The 17865-nt window shown below is 39.7% G+C and overlaps 1 protein-coding gene across 5 annotated transcripts in view; it reads left to right on the top strand.

Moving 5' to 3' along the window:
* agl (amylo-alpha-1, 6-glucosidase, 4-alpha-glucanotransferase) overlaps positions 1-11831 on the top strand; it is a 118887-nt gene extending 107056 nt beyond the window's left edge. For all 5 annotated transcript variants that reach the window (XM_023334840.1, XM_023334841.1, XM_023334839.1 and 2 more), the window contains 8 exons: positions 141-252; positions 3999-4134; positions 8316-8428; positions 8511-8722; positions 8808-8905; positions 9073-9160; positions 10230-10363; positions 10477-11831. In XM_023334840.1, the coding sequence (XP_023190608.1) occupies positions 141-252; positions 3999-4134; positions 8316-8428; positions 8511-8722; positions 8808-8905; positions 9073-9160; positions 10230-10363; positions 10477-10594 (1011 nt within the window). In that variant the 3' untranslated portion in view covers positions 10595-11831. The remainder of the gene's footprint in view (positions 1-140; positions 253-3998; positions 4135-8315; positions 8429-8510; positions 8723-8807; positions 8906-9072; positions 9161-10229; positions 10364-10476) is intronic.
* The last annotated feature ends 6034 nt before the right edge of the window (positions 11832-17865 follow it).

The following is a 17865-nucleotide window of genomic DNA, read 5'->3' as shown; positions in this document are numbered from 1 at the left end:
GAAAAATTCTTTGTTTTAATTCTGGTCTTCTTGGTGGCTGCTATTGTTGTACCTCCACTAGTGGTTTTATACATTACAGTCGCACATGATGTTTAGATTCAAGTATGAAGAATCATGTATTTGAGTTTGCCTCTGTGCAGGAACAGCCATTGTATGATGTCATCCAGGAGGCACTGCAGCGCCATCTGGAGGGTATTTCCTTCAGAGAGAGGAATGCTGGACCCAAGATAGACAGGAACATGAGAGATGAAGGTAACGTAAGAGCAGTAAGACTAAAGAGATCATTTACTACATTAAAGCAGTTTTGTATGTTTGTTTGCGTGATGGATTATATGAAATATTGCTTCATCAGTAAATGACTGTTGTGGACTGTTCATTTGACATCACTGTCACATAACATTGTTTACTTTAAATGTGACCACAACCCAGTGGCGGGCCGTGCATTTCACACCTAAGCCTTCAGTAGTGCTCCCTCTGAATCAATCCAACCCTCAATAACTATTTTATGGCTATAAAACTGCTACTGCAGGTACAGCTGCGACACACATAAAAAAAGCATCAAAAATAACCTGCTAAAATTGCAATATTATTTAGGAATATAGCAACATTTTACTCATCAAAAATCCTGATTATTTGTACACAAAATACATCCTCCTTTTTTTCCTCAAGAAGATTTCAATTACTCTGTTGTGCAGATTATCCGTGCGTTTCAGTTCCATGAACAAGTCCTTTTCTATCGCCATCGAAGCTAATAAGTCGAGCCTGCTCTGTCGTATTTCTGGCATAAGTTTTAATTCGCTTAAGTGCTGAGAATGTCCATTCAACAGAAGCAGTAGACACGGGGATGGTCACCGCCAAACACACAAATGTGTATAGCTGCCTCATGCTCTCATTCAGATTTTTCTGCTGAAGGAAGTCAAGGAGATCAGTAGCAAATAACAAGCACTCCCAGAAATACAATTTGCAGCGTTCCTTGGAGCCTGTGAGCCAGGAGTACCGATCGTAGTTAGTAGACTGAAAGTGGCGGACAAATCCTTTTCCCGGTTGTGACAGGCTTGCTAGCTTCGGAGTTGCCCGACCTTGCTTAACAATGTCCAGCTTTTTTTTGAAAAGTCCATCTTGAAAATGCCTTTGACAGTAAATCTCCAACCAAATCAATTTCTTCTCCTTCTTCACCCATTGTGGGTTGACAAAACAGCTATTAAATCAACACAACAATATCTTTGCTTGTGCAGCTCACTACAGATGCAGTTTGCTAGCTCTGGCTAGTACACTCTTTGACTATCCAATCAAAGCGTGTGAATACGCTGACGTTTCCGTACGCCTGCTAGATGGCCTTGGTTGGCCTCTGATTGGTTGAAGCAACAGTTTGATCGACATTTATTTTATGCTACAGGGCCCGCAGAACTGATTGTGAAGGCCTCCAGGCAGATTTCTTTGACCCTGGCAACAAATAATGGCTGAAATGTGATTGGTTAAATGCTTAAATATGAAAATACACGTCTGGAAGCAGCGCAACCAGGGGGCTAGCAATGAAAGGAAGCGGACAGACCATTTGGAATTATTTAATATGTACTCATGGACAAAATATAATTAACATCAGTCTGTGATTCAGATATTTTTACGCCAGCAGAGAAGGCTTTGCAGGCCCTGACGGCCCACCACTGCCACAACCTATTTACAGAATAAATAGGGCTGCATGGTAATGTGTACCTCGTTCATTTGTTTGCTGTATACTTGCCTTTTGCTCAATAAAGATTCTTTTTAAAAAAAAGAGAATCTACCCTTTCCAACTACTTCTCTAGTGATGGGTAAATGAGGCGTCATTCGACCCATAGCAAAACTGTATTGATACTGCGTCAATGCTGTGTCACTGAATACTGACACCTGCTGGACATTAAAAATCCATACAGGCAAAGTCTACACAATAAGATTTGTCATTTTATTTTATTGTATATTATATATTGTATTATGTCATATCTTCAGTTAAAATCAAAATATATTTGATATTCTTCGATACAGTCAATAAATAATGTGAACATGTACCAAGTGATGAAAATGAAAGTGAACGTGTTTGGAATGAGGATGCTTGTGGACTGTTTTTTTTTTTTTCCACAACTTCTCCCGCTGTAAAACAGAAAAGAAGTAAACAATACATTTATATGAAATAATTCATAAAAAGCAACTGAGTAATTTGTAGAATGGCTGTATACCTGAGTTTATCCAGGTGTATCTGCGACTTCATTCTGATGCCCTATGCCTCAACATTGAGTAGGTGAATTTATTTAAATAAAACAGATTTTAGTGACACTGTATATTGTTCACATAACTTAAATTTTTTCTTTTATATTTTGTACGCTGATCTTTATCGATGTGTTTTGCTGGAAATGTCTTTTTTGTATTTATTTATAGCGGGATTGTCTTTATTTTCCTTTTTTCTGCCTAAAGATTTTTATTTATGGAGGGTAATTTAAGAATAAAATTATGAAATGTATAATTTCAAAGGAGAAACTACGGAAGCCTGTTTCCGCCACTCTGTTAAAAAAAAATTATCTCATTATAATGAGGATAATTTTTTTTTAACAGAATGGCGGAAACGGGCTTCCATAGTAACGGGCTTCCATAAGAAACATATGCAAAACTTAACCTGCAGAACATAATATGAAAGTAAACTAAGAGTCAATTTCAGCTGAATTTGGATTCAGATAGATCGAGTAGAAACTGAAAAGAACCGGATGAAACAACTACTAAGTGACAACCAATACTTTATTTTCTGACGTAAGATTAAAATGGTCCCACACTACGAAACCTTTCGTTTGCCTTGAGGCTCCATAGTTGACGCTGTACCGTAAAAGATCAAGAATTATTTTGGCAAATGCATCCCGTTGACAGATTCGCTTCTATATATACTGTACACAGTTTGGCGCACCAGTGTCATTTCGAAACAGTTCCTGTATCAGTCACGTGACTTGCTGAAAACAATACGCGCACCGACGTGGGTTTTGGTCTATGAGATTGACACATGCGCCGACTCATGGTGTTGCCGGACCCATCACTATACTTCACTTAATCATTCGAAGCACCATGATGGACAAGTGAGGGACAGGAGTATTGAACAGAGCGACTGAAATTGTTTTCACAAGTTGTTTTTGCCAGTTTAGCCATGGCAAACTGGCGTCTATTTGTTCGAGTTGAGCTAATTTGTCTGTGAATGTGACACACCTGGTTGGGGCTCATAGATAGGGGGATTTACAAAGATTTGAAATGCCTAGCTTAGAAACCAAACCATACCTCTGCCTCCTGATGTGTTGATCAAATTGCTGAGTTTACCTAAATTCACACCACATGATTTATTTAACTATAGCATAAACAGTGTTTTCCCTTTCACAGGAGAAGCACTTAAACTTACAAAAGATGAAATGCAAACTATTTTTTTTCCATACATGTTTGGCTACATGATGATGCAGAATTGTGTTCATGGTTAGCAATGGTTAGACGTGTACTTTCTCCATAATGCAATATTTGATATCTTTCTAATCACATTTACTTATAAAGTATATGAACATTAATCTTGTTACCTTGTAAAAAGTGCTTTCTGCAAATCCGTCATTACACTGAGGACTGCCATTCATAATGTTGACGGCTGCTATCGAGCGCCACTGTAACCTCCATTATTAAGTTATACAATAAAATGACAAGTTTGGGTAAACGAAATAATTAGCTCCACTATTCTCGCCCAAGCACATTAGCGAAGTGTGCCCACTACTGCAAACTTATTAACTAGCACTATGTATGTGATAATTTTTATGTATTATACTTACTATCAACTTTCACTTGTATGCCTACATAAGTGAATTGGTTAGAAGTTAATTGATTTAATATTGTATTTGTTAGATTGCAGTAACCTGCATATGAATTGGACTGTTGAGTGCCTTGAAATCTGTTGAAGATCTGTTGTAATTTGACAGAAATGAACTGCAGCTTTCTGTCCTTTTAAGGGTTCAATGTGGTTGCTAAAGTGGACCCAGCAACAGGTTTTGTTACCGGAGGAAACCGCTTCAACTGTGGCACTTGGATGGATAAAATGGGGGAGAGTGACAGAGCGAGGAACAAGGGGATGCCTGCAACTCCAAGGTACTTCACCCAGACGCATGTATTGAGTCACAGAGAGGTCATTTGTCTGATGTCTGATAACTTCCATTGATGGCAGATTTTGAACCTAAGAGCCTTTGCAATTATCAACAAAAAGCTGGTGATTCAAATAACAGTGTTCACCTGTGTTGTCTTTAGTCTCTGTTACCTCATTTACTGATTTTCTGTTCCGACATACCCTGGCCCAGCGTCTCATTTTATGGCACTGTGACACACAGTTTCTTTTGCAGGGCACATATTTCTAGAATGCTGTAGTTTTCCAGATTTGCACATTTGTTTTCATTTCTTTTTTTTTTATCTCCTTGCTGCTTACTGTGTTGTGGTTTCCAATGCATGTATCTATGGTTTACCTCCTCCACTGATCTCACCGTGTCGCCCCGTTGGCTCACCTGAACAGCCACCTCTTTACATTGTCTGACGGTCTATATCGTTTGAGCCAAAGACAGACTCGCCATCAACTGCTGCTGGCGGGAGAGTTCTTTATCCTGTGTCCTGACAACAATGAGGTCTTGGATGTTCTCCTCCCTTTTCTCCTGAAAACAGACTCTTTCATGGATTATATTTCTCCAGGGGAAGAAATATTTCTTAAACTTTCCCATAACGATAAGAAAATCATCACGGTCCTCCTCTTGAGCGAAGTGAAAGAGTGATAAATCTCTGCTTTGTTGCCCATAGCATAAATCAGGCAGCTCAAATGCACTGGTCCATCATCTTTATCCAGTTTGGTGGCTATTCTGTAGCATTCAAACCTCCGTTTCCAATCAGTTTATTTTGTCAGCTTCAAAGGAAAAGTTCTCCGGCAGTTTAAACTTTGCCATACTGTTGCTTCTTTTCACAAGGTGATGTAGCTGTCTGAGTCATTCTGACACCATGTAAGAATAATAATAATAATAACAATAATAATAATGCTTTATTGAACCCCTAAGGGGGGAAATTTTGTTTGTCCCAGCATAGTACACAATACATCCATCCATCCATTCATCCATTTTCTGTAAACCCTTGTCCCTAGTAGGGTCGGGGGGGATTCTGGTGCCTATCTCCAGCGAATATTTGGGACGAGAGGCAGAGTATGTCAGTATGTCGTACACAATACAAATCAAAATAAATAAAGAAAGTAATAAGAATAAACAAACAACAATAATAAATAACAATTAGCCGTAATAGTCCTAAGACACACACATATTGCTCAGTACACCACTGCATTGAAGATGGAACTAGCCACTGATGATTGATAGAACATGAAGAGCATCCTACTGTAGATGTTAAAAAACCCTGAGCTTCTGCTCATGGCCTTTTTGTACAGCACATGAGTGTTTGTAGTTCACTGCATCTTCCAGTCTAAGGTAACACCAAGGTACTTGTAAGATTGAGGCTGCTCCACATCTGCCCCTGAGATGGAGATTGGGAGCAAATGTGATTTCTTATTGCAGAAACTGACAACCATTTCTGTTGGGTCTATTTTGGTTCCCAACCTGCAAGAAATCGACCAGAGACATAAATTGCTTTTCTGCAGAAGAGGGGAGCAGAGCCAGACGCGGAGAACCGCTGTCAAACACTGTCTGGGGTCAACTTCGCCGGCTCTCAGTCCCCAACAGCCTTTTATTATGAATACAAGGAAAGAGGTTGGGCTTTTTCACACAGTCACACAATGTGTGAATGTGGCACAATGTGAATGTGTCACATTCACATTGTAACAGTTGATCAAAGACCTCTACCACAGGATGTTCTGGAACCTTCTGTGGGCATGCCCTTACAAGGGCACAAGGCTGACAGTTATAAATCAGCTTCAGAGGCAGCTGATAACACAGGAATGTGTAAACGTTTCTAACCCCCAAGCAAACATCCAAAACAGTTAATAATGTACCACAAAAGAAACTAGCCAAGTAAACAACACACAGAATAATAATATGAAAACATAACCTTTAAAATAAACTCATAAGTAAATGAACTTAGATAATAATTTTTCCAACAATTTCCTTGGTCTTGTTTACATTAAGCAGGAGTTGGTTCTCTCTGGACCTCGTCACAAAATTGTCCAGAAATGTCCTGTGCTGCACCTCCTGTCCCCCTTCCACACAACCCATGATAGCCTTGTCGTCTCAGTACTTTGGCCGATGGTACAGTTTGGAAGGGTACTTAAAGTCCGCAGTGTAGGTGGTGAATAGAAAGGGAGACAGCACAGTTCCCTGCTCCAATGTTACATATCAACAGCGCAAACCCGCGGTCTGACTTGCATCTCTGTAATCTTGCATACTGAAGTCTGGTTGTCAGATAGTCAATGATCCAGGTGATGAGTGATGCATCTATGTCCATTTTAGCCAACTTATTGCTCAATTATCCTTGCTGGATGGTGTTGAAGGCTGATGGAAAGGCAAAGAAAAGGATGTGGACAATGGTGTCAGGTCTGTCAAGGGGGAAATATGCCCTCTGCAACAGGTGTATACTGTAATTGCTGCAGTTTGCATACCATTATTGGTATGCAAACTAGAGAGGGTTTTGGGCTGCATCCACCTGTGACCTCAGATGTACTAGAACCAGCCTCTCCATAACCTTCATAATGTGAGAGGTCAGAGCTATGGGTATATAGTTGTTCAGTGTTTTTGGAAGTATCTTTTTTGGTACTGGGACCAAGCACAATGTTTTCATAGAACCGTAGTTACATACGTAACTTTCCTTCTATTTCATCCCTACTGACCGCCAGAGAGCGGTGCTGAAAGCACTGAATGACTAATACCAGTGATGTCACAAGGAATCCCGAGCACATACCTCACTGAGAAGGCCCAGAGGACCCTTGTAAAAGGACCTGGTCCAGAGGATGGGAGGAGGCCACATTCACATTGTAAAATCTAGTGAACGTGCCCAGAGAAGCCCATGATGCAGCAGCACATAGAGCTTCCAGTGGAACTCCTCTCAAGGCTGACCTGGAAGTGGAAACGCTCCTGGTAGAGTGTGCCTTCACACCGACTGGCTGGGGGCAGCGCCCTGCAGGGTAGGCGTGGCAGATGACATCCACAATCCAATGGGAGAGACGCTGTTTGGACAGAGGACAACCTAATCTAGGGCCCCCATAACACAACAGCTGGTCTGAGCGTCTTATAGCAGCAGTGGCTGCAATATGTGCCTCCAGTACCCTCACTGGGCACAGTGACTCAGAACTATCACCAGCTTCCCCTGGCGTAGGCTGAAAACGCGCCAATCTCAGTTTCAATGAGAATGAGAAAACACTCTAGGGACAAACGCCGGGTTTGACCACAAGGTAACTCCAGAGCCATCTGAACTCCATCTGAGACATGATGGGCTGACAGAAAGAGCATGTAGCTCACTGACCCTCTTAGCTGAGACAATAGCCAACAAAAAAGCAGTCTTGCATGACAACCATTTGAGGTCTGGCTGAACCAAAGGATCAAATGGAGGGTGGCACAGAGTACCGACGACCAAAGACAGGTCCCAAACTGGTGCTCGCGTAACCATTGGCAGGTGCAGTCTACAAGCACCATGCAAAAAAGGAAACCAGATTGTGGCTTCCCAGTGTACATCCATCAATGTCAGCATGACTAGATGATATAGCCGCCACATATACCTTAAGCGTCGAAGGAGAGTTGCCCTTATCAAGGAGAGACCGAAGAAACTCCAAAATAGTGGAAATATAAGCCTATCATGATGTAGTTTTTAAAAATTTTTAAGTTAAAACACAATGAAAACTTGTTCACAATTATGCATTTATTTTTCCAGGTTCTCCTGCCCTTTCTTGTTGCTTACATTGAACTAGCAGTGAGGGAACCTATTTTATACTGATCCATCCACGGAGTTCATCTGGTTTTAGAAAAATTCTGAGGTTCATTTAATAAACAACTAATTCATAACCAAGACCATTTAGCAATTAATTTTTCATAAAGCAATACAATTTACAATATGTAATATACAATTATCAAATATGACACTTCTTGACCGTAAAACATTTGTTTTAGAATGCAGTAAATGCATCTTCCTTGTTTGTTTGGAAATGTTGGTGGATTTTTTTTAATAATCAATTTAACAGCCAGCTTATTGAATAAACTGAAGCATAAAACGAACAGCTTTGTAATTAATTGTAATTGTACTCAAGAATAAAAACCAGGATACTTGCTCCCTTGTTGACTTGGTGTGTTTTATTGTTTTCGCAGAGACGGCGCGGCGGTGGAGATCGTTGGTCTGAGTAAATCAGCAGTACGTTGGCTTGTGGAGCTGCAGTCTAAAGAACTGTTCCCCTATGATGGAGTTAAGGTGCTTAGAGATGGTAAGGAAATAATGTCTCCACATATCAAATGCTCTGCTTGTTCCTACTAATCACCTAGGTAAAATTCTTTGTTCTGTCACAGGAACAGATGTGTTCATCTTGTACACTGAGTGGAACAAGCAGCTTCAGCAGTCCTTTGAAGTTGAATTCTGGGTGTCTGGGGACTCACAGGACCCCAATGAGAAGCACCCTGATTTGGTGCATAAAAAGGGAATTTATAAAGATAGTTATGGAGCTTCCAATCCCTGGTGTGACTACCAGCTGAGGCCCAACTTCACCATCGCAATGGTGGTGGTATGCAAAAGCAGTGTTCATCTTCCACTTTTTGGTTTGTAAAAGTATCATCAGTTAGTGAAGACCTACTGTGTTTGTGTGACAGGCTCCAGAGCTGTTCACGTTAGAAAGAGCATGGAAGGCTTTGGAAATAGCTCAGAAGAAACTCTTGGGACCACTGGGAATGAAAACTCTTGACCCAGAGTAAGGCTTCTTTTTCTATTCAAAGACCTCAAACATTTATTTCATTGTATAGCCACTGGATTCATGTTAATTTTTAGATTAAGTTATGGAAGCCGGCATAAAAATTGCTTCTTTTTTTTGTCTGATTCTGTTGGGTATGGTGTTTGACAGTGTCTGTGTTTCCATAGTGACATGGTCTACTGTGGTGTTTACAATAATGCACTGGACAGCGACAACTACAACCTGGCCAAGGGCTTTAACTACCACCAAGGACCTGTAAGTAAGCGAACCCTCTACTGCAGTGTTTGTACCCACACATTGAAAAGTTCATTACAGGAACTCAATTGAAAAGTTTCAATAAACTCACAGAAAGAAACAAAATTACCTTGTTTCTTTCAGTTCATTTTGCAGAATCTAATTTACAAATAATCAACAATGATTAGTTTTCTCACAAACGAAGAATATTACTTGAGAGCAATAGGATTTGAATTTAGAAACGGAAGCTTGCTGAAAAATATGTCAATGTCCTATATGGTGTAAATACACTCTGTAGTACTTGCATGAATTACTGTAATAATGTAACAATATATCAATCTACATTGTTATGTTCATTAAATGATTAATGATCCAGTTACATCAATTGAAAATACAAATATCAATCCATGTTGCCAAATTGAAGAAATTTTAAAATGTTTATCTGTTGGGCTGATGCAAGTAAGAGATAAGAAAGAAAAGGATCAAATCATGGTTTAGTTTTTTTGTGATACCAACAAAAATTCTACTGTTATCCAAGCAAATCAATATAATATCTAACACCGGGATTTTAACACGTTAATTTTTATTAAATTATATTGATTTTAATGTGTTGAAAATTTTAACGCAATTAGTTGCATTTACACAAAAGAATACAAAGGTTCTAGGCAGAACATTTGTATTTAGGGGTGCACCAATTTATCAACCAGCCGATTTATCAATTTTGGGAGATCTGTGATTGGCCGATACTTACATGTGGTTTTTATAAAGATAGCTATAAACACACTTTTATAGCTATCTGAATTCTGGGTATAAACACACTTTGTGCCAATCTGATGGTTGAATAACCTAAATAACATTTAAAACAACAAATGTATTTGTTGTTGTGCTCATTTGTCAATTTATTCAATAGTTTAGCAGCAGAAAGCTTTTTTTAATTGAAAATGTGCTTATTTTCTCGCTATAGAGTGTTTCTTTTTTGATTTATTTAATTTGAAGTATTTAAAGGCAGATGATGGAGAGTATTTAAAAGAGACGACAGACAAAAGCAGTCCAACAGCAGCAGCACTTAGAACTGGATCTTTGTTGACAGGAGTGGCTGTGGCCTGTTGGCTATTTTCTCCGTGCTAAGCTCTACTTTGCCAAGAAGTTAGGGGAGGAGGCCTACTCCAAGACCGTCATTCTAGTGAAAAATGTTCTGTCACGACATTATACCCACTTGGAGAGGTAATAGTTTTCAATTTCCATCTTCAGGTTTTTATTCTAGTCCAATATTATTCACCCCTCATCATATTGTATGTGGTTTACATTATTAGTTGTTTCATCCTGTGCTGCCTCAGGTCTCTATGGAAAGGCTTACCAGAGCTGACCAATGAGAATGGCCAGCATTGTCCCTTCAGCTGTGAGACCCAGGCCTGGTCTCTGGCTACTGTGCTGGAGGTGCTCCATGATCTGTAGAGATCCCATGAACCTGTGAGCCACTCCCCTCCTCTGACTCATTTTCTGTCATCACAAAACTTTCTTGTAGTATCCCCAAAGAATCCAAGGATCAATGACATCGTCAGCCAAGTTTTCCAAAACAAGTATTGTAAGGTAACCAGGTTATTGTATCAAAGCATTTTAAGGTTAACGCCTTTTTTTCCCTCTCTCTGGCCCTGTTTAAGGAATCAACAAAATGCCATTTTGATCCAGTTGATCTCAAAATGTAAAAAGGTTTTCACTGGTTGCCACGTTAATAAAAATTTAGACAGAGGTAACACTGGAAAGCACCTGGGCTGTGTTGAACACGTACCGTTCAGACCAACACACACTAGACCAGCTGATTATTACTATAGTAAAGGCTTAATTTAATGAGAACTCAGGACCCAACAGCTAAAAACAATTTTGGTTCCTTTTTAGGAACTGTACATGTTCCTCAAAAGGAACAGTGTTCCTAGTGCTCCTAGCTTCAGTGAATGCTGTTTACTCCTGAATTCTTACTTTTGCTATATGTTCAGGATGTTTAATTGAATCATGATGGTACTAACCTGAGACCTCCATCAGATCAGGTCAGGTGTTTGCGATGTTAAAGCGCAAGATAGCTCTGCTAACTAAACACTGTGGAACTGGGTACCATCTGCTAATAAAGGATCTAGAATTGTTATCTTAAGTCTTCTAACCTGGTGATGGAAGCTGTACTTTTTTGTCTAATTTCTTGTGTATTTTAGGAAAATAATTTTAACAAATTGAGTTAAATTAAAACGTAAATAGCCTGAGTAGTATAAAAAATCGATGTCTGTTGTTATTATTATTATCTGTTGTTATCAGCCTTCATGTTTTATGAAAACTGTGATTCTATTGTTGAATGTCCCTATGGAGAGCTTAGCTAATGTTCTCTCTATGTTCTTCCACACTGAGACGTTTTAAAAGGCTAAACCGTTATGGTGTTAACATTTCAGAAAATTTATACACTCTTCTGCTGTTGTGTGACCACATACAGTGTCTATTTCATGAAGTTGTGCAGTGCATGTACTGTAACTTTTCTCTAACAGTGACACATTTAAACCACACGTAATCATAGACTATATTCAAGGGTTTCTATGGAGAACTGCTGGATGCTGTAGATGTATACTGCTGTTGCATACATCTGGATGCTCAGTGTTGTTAACTGTAAACTAGATAGAAACATGCTGAATAAACTGTTATAAGACTAAAATGTGTGTATTGATAATTACAGTTGGCGTTTTTAAATATCTGAGCTGTTGAAAGAAAAGGCAAAGGTCAAATGAAGTCTTGTGAAGCAATGAAGCTTCCAGCCCATTGCTTTGATCAAAGGCTCATTACTCGGTGGTTCATTCATTCCTCACTAGTGACATATGCTGCTGAAACTGTGGCAGCCTTGTCACTCAAATAGACATACTTCAAAAAATTAGTAAACGCAATATTGTGAATTAAATCCTATTTAACTGTAATCTTGTTTAGTTATTAAAATGATTTGTAGCCAAACTAATCCTGGTACTGTATATCTTGACTGTCGGTGGCTGTTTTCTTTCATGTCACAAACAGATTTGGCAATAAAGACATTTGTTTTAGTGTATTGGGAATGCGGTGCTTGTTGGGGCGGTCAGTATTCTTTGAGTTTTGATTTGCCTCCTGAAAAACTGGAATTCTTCAAAACTCCTCTTTTTTTATTTCTAGTTTTCTCTCTGATCTTATCCCTTACATTTTTACTCACCAGGACAGGATTTTACTCTTCAAACAGCTTTAAGTCTGTTTCTGCTGTGCAAGACTGATATATCTTTGCTGCTCAAAATAATAGTGGACATTTCCAGAAGGTGAGAATTTTTTAGGTGAAAGGGGTTAATTATTTTTATTTAAGAATCTTGTGAATGATCATCTCAAAGTATTCCCAGATTTCAGAGATTTTTTTATTGCTGCCTCCATTTCAATCAAGCTTATTTGTGCACAACATTTCAGCAACAAAGTTATAAAAACATTAGAAAAACACAAAAATATAAAGTCATCAAATACACCATAATCAACAATTGAGAAAACCAGTATCAAACATTACGTTTTGATGAGTGCCATCATCAAAATCATTAATACACATCAAATATGTTGGTCAATATTCCTTTTATTTCAGTCACTGCCGAAAACAAATACTCTCCTCTGATGGGCGAACAAATACAATAACCCAGAGGTGGGCAATCCAGGTCCTCGCCGGTGTGCTGCAACTCTTATGTCTCCCTGGGCCATCAGGCTTCAATCGAATCACCTCCTAAGTGCAGTCAAGTTCTTTAGAGTCCTGCTAATAACCTCATTATTTGACTCAGAAGTGTTGAAGTGGAGAAACATCTAAAGGTTGCAGGACAGTGGCCCTTGAGGCCTGGAGTTGCCCAACCCTGCTATAACCCATGAAGCTTGTTACGTTTTTATTTTGAAAACCGACAAGCAAAATTAAGCAATCACGTGACCCATACAATGTGAGGCAGCGTTTGTTGCCACGACACAATCGTCGAAGCGGGACTTTACACCCCCTCCACCCTTTTTTTTTTTACTTGGTACATGCCTCGAAGCTGGCTTCAAATGTCTCATCAATTGACAGCCATGTGAAGTACTGAGTTCTCCATGCATGGTTTGCACTATCACTGTGGGGTGCCCACAGGAGAAATTCTGACCGCTTTCTTTAAAAAATGACAAAACATTTAAAGAAGAATAAGTGACGTTGGGCTAAAGACCAGGGTTGTGCAGAGGTCTTTGGAGGGGCAGGGGCTCAAAGTTAAAAAGGAGCACATTGAACAAGATGTTAAAACATCATACAACGTGGCAACAACCCATAGTAATCAAAATATAAGGCTGTAAAGTGCGAGTATTGGGAAGACTGAACGATATCAAGGCAAAGAACACTCAGTAGCTGCTGGCAGGCGCCTCCAGACATTTTGTAACATAGACCATAGATCTAAAAATTTAGCATTAATTTATTGAGAATGACAATGCTATTAAATCGTACATGTTTAGCAGAGAAAAAAAATTGATTGTACATTTAGGATTTAATTAGGAAGTTTACTTTGTAAAAGTGCAAAGAATCGGGCGTGCCGTGGTGGCATAGTGGTTAGCGCGACCCATATTTGGAGGTCTTCAGTCCTCGACGCGGCCGTCGCGGGTTCGACTCCCGGACCCGACGATATTTGCCGCATGTCTTCCCCCCTCTCCTTCCCAGTTTCCTGTCAGCCTACTGTCGTATAAGGGACACTAGAGCCCACAAAGGTAAAAAGGAAAAAAAAAGTGCAAAGAATCATCTTGATAGTTTGATTGTTTTGTTACCATGGCTACAATATGGTGTTATCTGTAATCTTTGTGTTTGAGCTAGGTTTGTTCACAAATACATCACAGCAAAAATTAGCCAATAATCAGTGATTTATTTTAAGCTCAGCCAATTAACCTTGGTCCCCTCTAAATCTATATTTAAACACTATTAGTGATGATGATGTTCTTAGTAGGAAGGGCGCCTAAAATCAGATTCTGCCCCATGTTACCTTAGACCGGCCCTGTATGAAGAGCTAGAGCTGCTCCGCTGCACATCTTCCTGCTGGATGCTCACCTCCATCGTATCCTGTAGGCTGCGGTGCGAACCCGCCTGGTAGCAATGTTAGGTTAAGGCAGGGGTGTCAAACTCAATTTCACCAAGGGCCACTTCAGCATATTGGCCACCCTTAACGGGCCACATTGACGGTATAAATCAGGAATGCCCAAGTGCAGTCCTCCAGACTGCAACTTTTAGATGCGTCCCTGCTAAAACATACCCCAGACAAAAAGTTGACTTCCCTCATTAGCAGCAACTCAGTTCTGTAGAGGCCTATGAATTAGTCAATGATACAGGTGTGTTAGAGAAAGAACGCATCTAAAGTTGCAGAGTGATTGGTCTGGAAAACTAGACTTGGGCAACCCTAGCATAAATGTATGAAAATACAATGTTAAAAATAAATTAAACAACACCTTATATTGTTAAATAACTGATTTTATGTGTTCAAGTTTTAAATATTACATTTGAGTTTGCATGGATGTAAAATTACAATATTTTTAAACTAAGCAGTTAAAAATATGCTCAGTATTTGTAAACTGCTCAGCTAAACTTTGCTCTTTAGTTTGTTGATGTTTCAGTTTTATTTGCTGGGAAAATTAATCTTTGTCTGCTTTAAAGATAAGCAGACAAAGAATAAAAACACGTTTTGATATTAACTCTCAACTTCATTCACAAAACTTTTTCGTTATTTATTACACAACGAACATGTATTTCACATAAGAACAAAACAATTAGGTGATGTTGCCTGTCCTTGAACACAAAGCTGATCCCTCTTCAGCCTGTCACCAACTCACACACATCCTCATTGTGATGTGTTCTGTAAATAAACACAAAACAAAACACAAGCAAAATCAATAAACTATATACATATTCCAGTATACTGAGTTTTGGTTTTACATTCATTTTATTTAAATTTAGTTTGTTCGTACTTACCAATGTTTTCTGGCCGGATGTCTGGCACCGTTTTCCCCTGGTCAGTTCGTCAGCTGATGTTAGTTCTTGTGCTGAGGAAATCCGCAAAACGGCGTGTAGGTCTTCGTCAGTAATGCGCGATCTGTGCTTGGTCTTGTTTAAATTCATTTTTGAAAACATCTGTTCGCACAGATAGGTGCTTACAAACATGGACAAAACACGAGCTGCATGGAGTCGAAGCTGTGGCATCAACTCAGGGGGCAGGAGACGGTAAAAGTCCTCGATTGAAACATCACGGGACTTCGCTCTTTAGCTTGTCGATGTTTCAGTTTTATTCGCTGGGAAAATTAATAATCAGCTTGAGGTGACTCTGCTGCACTCTAGTGGCGAGAAGCCGTAATGTTGGCTGGTAACAATCGGAAGGCATTATGGGAGATGTAGTTTGTAGTCAATTCGTGCTCAAACCCTATTTTAAGTCAATCAACGGGGCTGTAAAACGGTGGTGGGGGAGAGGGCCGCATAAAATGACATAGCGGGCCACATGTGGCCCGCGGGCCTTGAGTTTGACACATGTGGGTTAAGGTGAAGCAGAGCGCAAAAACGCACTTGGGACATCAATAAAAAATATAAGTCTAAACCGCCAGCAACAAAAGTGAATACACCCGTTAGTGAAAGCTCCTTAAGTGTCAATATTTTGTGTGGCCATCATTACTTATCAGTACTACCTTAACTCTCCTGGGCAAGGAGTTCACCACAGCTTCACAGGTTGCCATTGAAATGCTTATCCACTCTTGATGACGACATCAAGGAGCTGGCAGCTATTCAAGACTTTGCGCTCCTCCACCTTCCGCTTGAGGATGCTCCAAAGATGTTCTATTGGGTTTAGGTCTGCTGACATGCTTGGCCAGTCCGTCACCTTTACCTGCAGCCTCTTTAATAAAGCAGTGCTCGTCTTAGAAGTGTGTTTGAGGTCGTTATCGTGCTGGAACACTGTCCTGTGATTCAGTTTTGAGAGGGAGGGGATTATGCTCTGCTTCAGTAGTTCACGGTACATATTGGAATTCATGAAATGTTACTCCCCAACACTTGCTGCACTCCTGCAGTCCCAGACCATGGCATTCCCACCACCATGTTTGATTGTAGGCATCAAACACTTATCTTTGTACTCCTCACCTGATTGCAGCCACACATGCTCGAGACCATCTGATCCAAACTAATTAATCTTGGTCTCATCAGACCACAGGACATGATTCCAGTAATCCATGTCCTTTGTTGACATGTCTTCAGCAAACTGTTTGCGGGATTTCTTGTGTGCAGACTTCAGAAGAAGCTTCCTTCTGGGGTGACAGCCATGCAGACCTGTCTGATGTAATGTGCAGCGTATGGTCTGAGCACTGACATGCTGACCTCCCACCTCTTCAATCTCTGCAGCAATGCTGATAGCACTCCTGCACCTGTCTTTCAAAGACAGCATTTCAATGTGACGCTGAACACGTGCACTCATCTTCTTTGGATGACCAACGATGACCATGTATGTATGCATGTGTAGGCGTGTGTGTGTGTGTGTGTGTGTGTGTGTGTGTGTGTGTGTGTGTGTGTATGTATGTGTATATGTATACATACAGTATATATATATATATATATATATATATATATATATATATATATATATATATATATATATATATACATGTATATACATGTCATCATGGAAAAATTACATACAATGATAAAAAAATGTATCTTGCTATTTTCACCCTGTGGTTTGTACCATAAAGTACCTATTTTTCATTTAGCTTAACCAATTCTGATTATTTTTTCTTCAAAATCGCTGAATTTTCCCATTTTCCCATTCAAAGTCTCGGAAGCGCAGCTGGTGAGGCAGCAGCGAGCTGATCCTCTCCTGGGATTGCGCAACCTCTCGCTAACTGTAAGGCTGCCACTCTATGGGAGCATGTTCCTCCTGTCTGTAGGTCGCCAATAAAATGACTAAAAAACATTTAATATATGAACTGATTTTCCATAATTTAGCTTATGTATATAATGTACAGTGTTTTTTGTCACAAACTGTGTGTAACGTGTTTCCTGTGCTGAGGAGCGATCATAAACGGCAGAGAACAGATTAGAGGTGAGGAAGGCAGTTTTCTTGCCTCATGGCAGGGGGCGCTCATGATCCCAGACATTGTGACTCCACAACTGCAGAGTAAGAGACAGTAACATCGAGCTAGCCATATAGTCAAGTGCAGCGATATATTTATAGTTTTCTCCTCTTACCACAGCAATCACTTATTAATAATCGCAAAATAAGCATCAAGCCTAAAACCATACTACAGCAACAGACTGAATGTTCTGCTCTTTGTGTGAGAAATATTTGAGGGGTTTTTTTGTAGCGTTTTTGGTTGCTATGGCAACGAGCCTGCGCGCAGCTGCGCTGATACAGAGCGCTAGAAAGAAGTGGTTTTGAGTTGTACTTTAACGGTTTCTCCATTTTTTGTGGAGCACAGCACGAAATTAATATCTACATGTCCACGTTTGATTGAGTTAACGGAATTATTCTACGGCAGCGCGGCTATGCATGACACACACACACACACACACACACACACACACACACACACACACACACACACACACACACACACACACATATATATATATATACAGTATATATATATTTATATATATATATATATCTATATATATATATATATATATATATCATTTTGAGACATCAGTAGATCCTTCGGAAGGTTAA

Source organism: Xiphophorus maculatus, chromosome 6 (genome assembly GCF_002775205.1).
Source record: "Xiphophorus maculatus strain JP 163 A chromosome 6, X_maculatus-5.0-male, whole genome shotgun sequence".
Taxonomy (NCBI): Eukaryota; Metazoa; Chordata; class Actinopteri; order Cyprinodontiformes; family Poeciliidae; genus Xiphophorus; species Xiphophorus maculatus.
The sequence above is the reverse complement of the archived record's forward strand: the minus strand, read 5'-3'. Positions and strand labels throughout refer to the sequence as shown.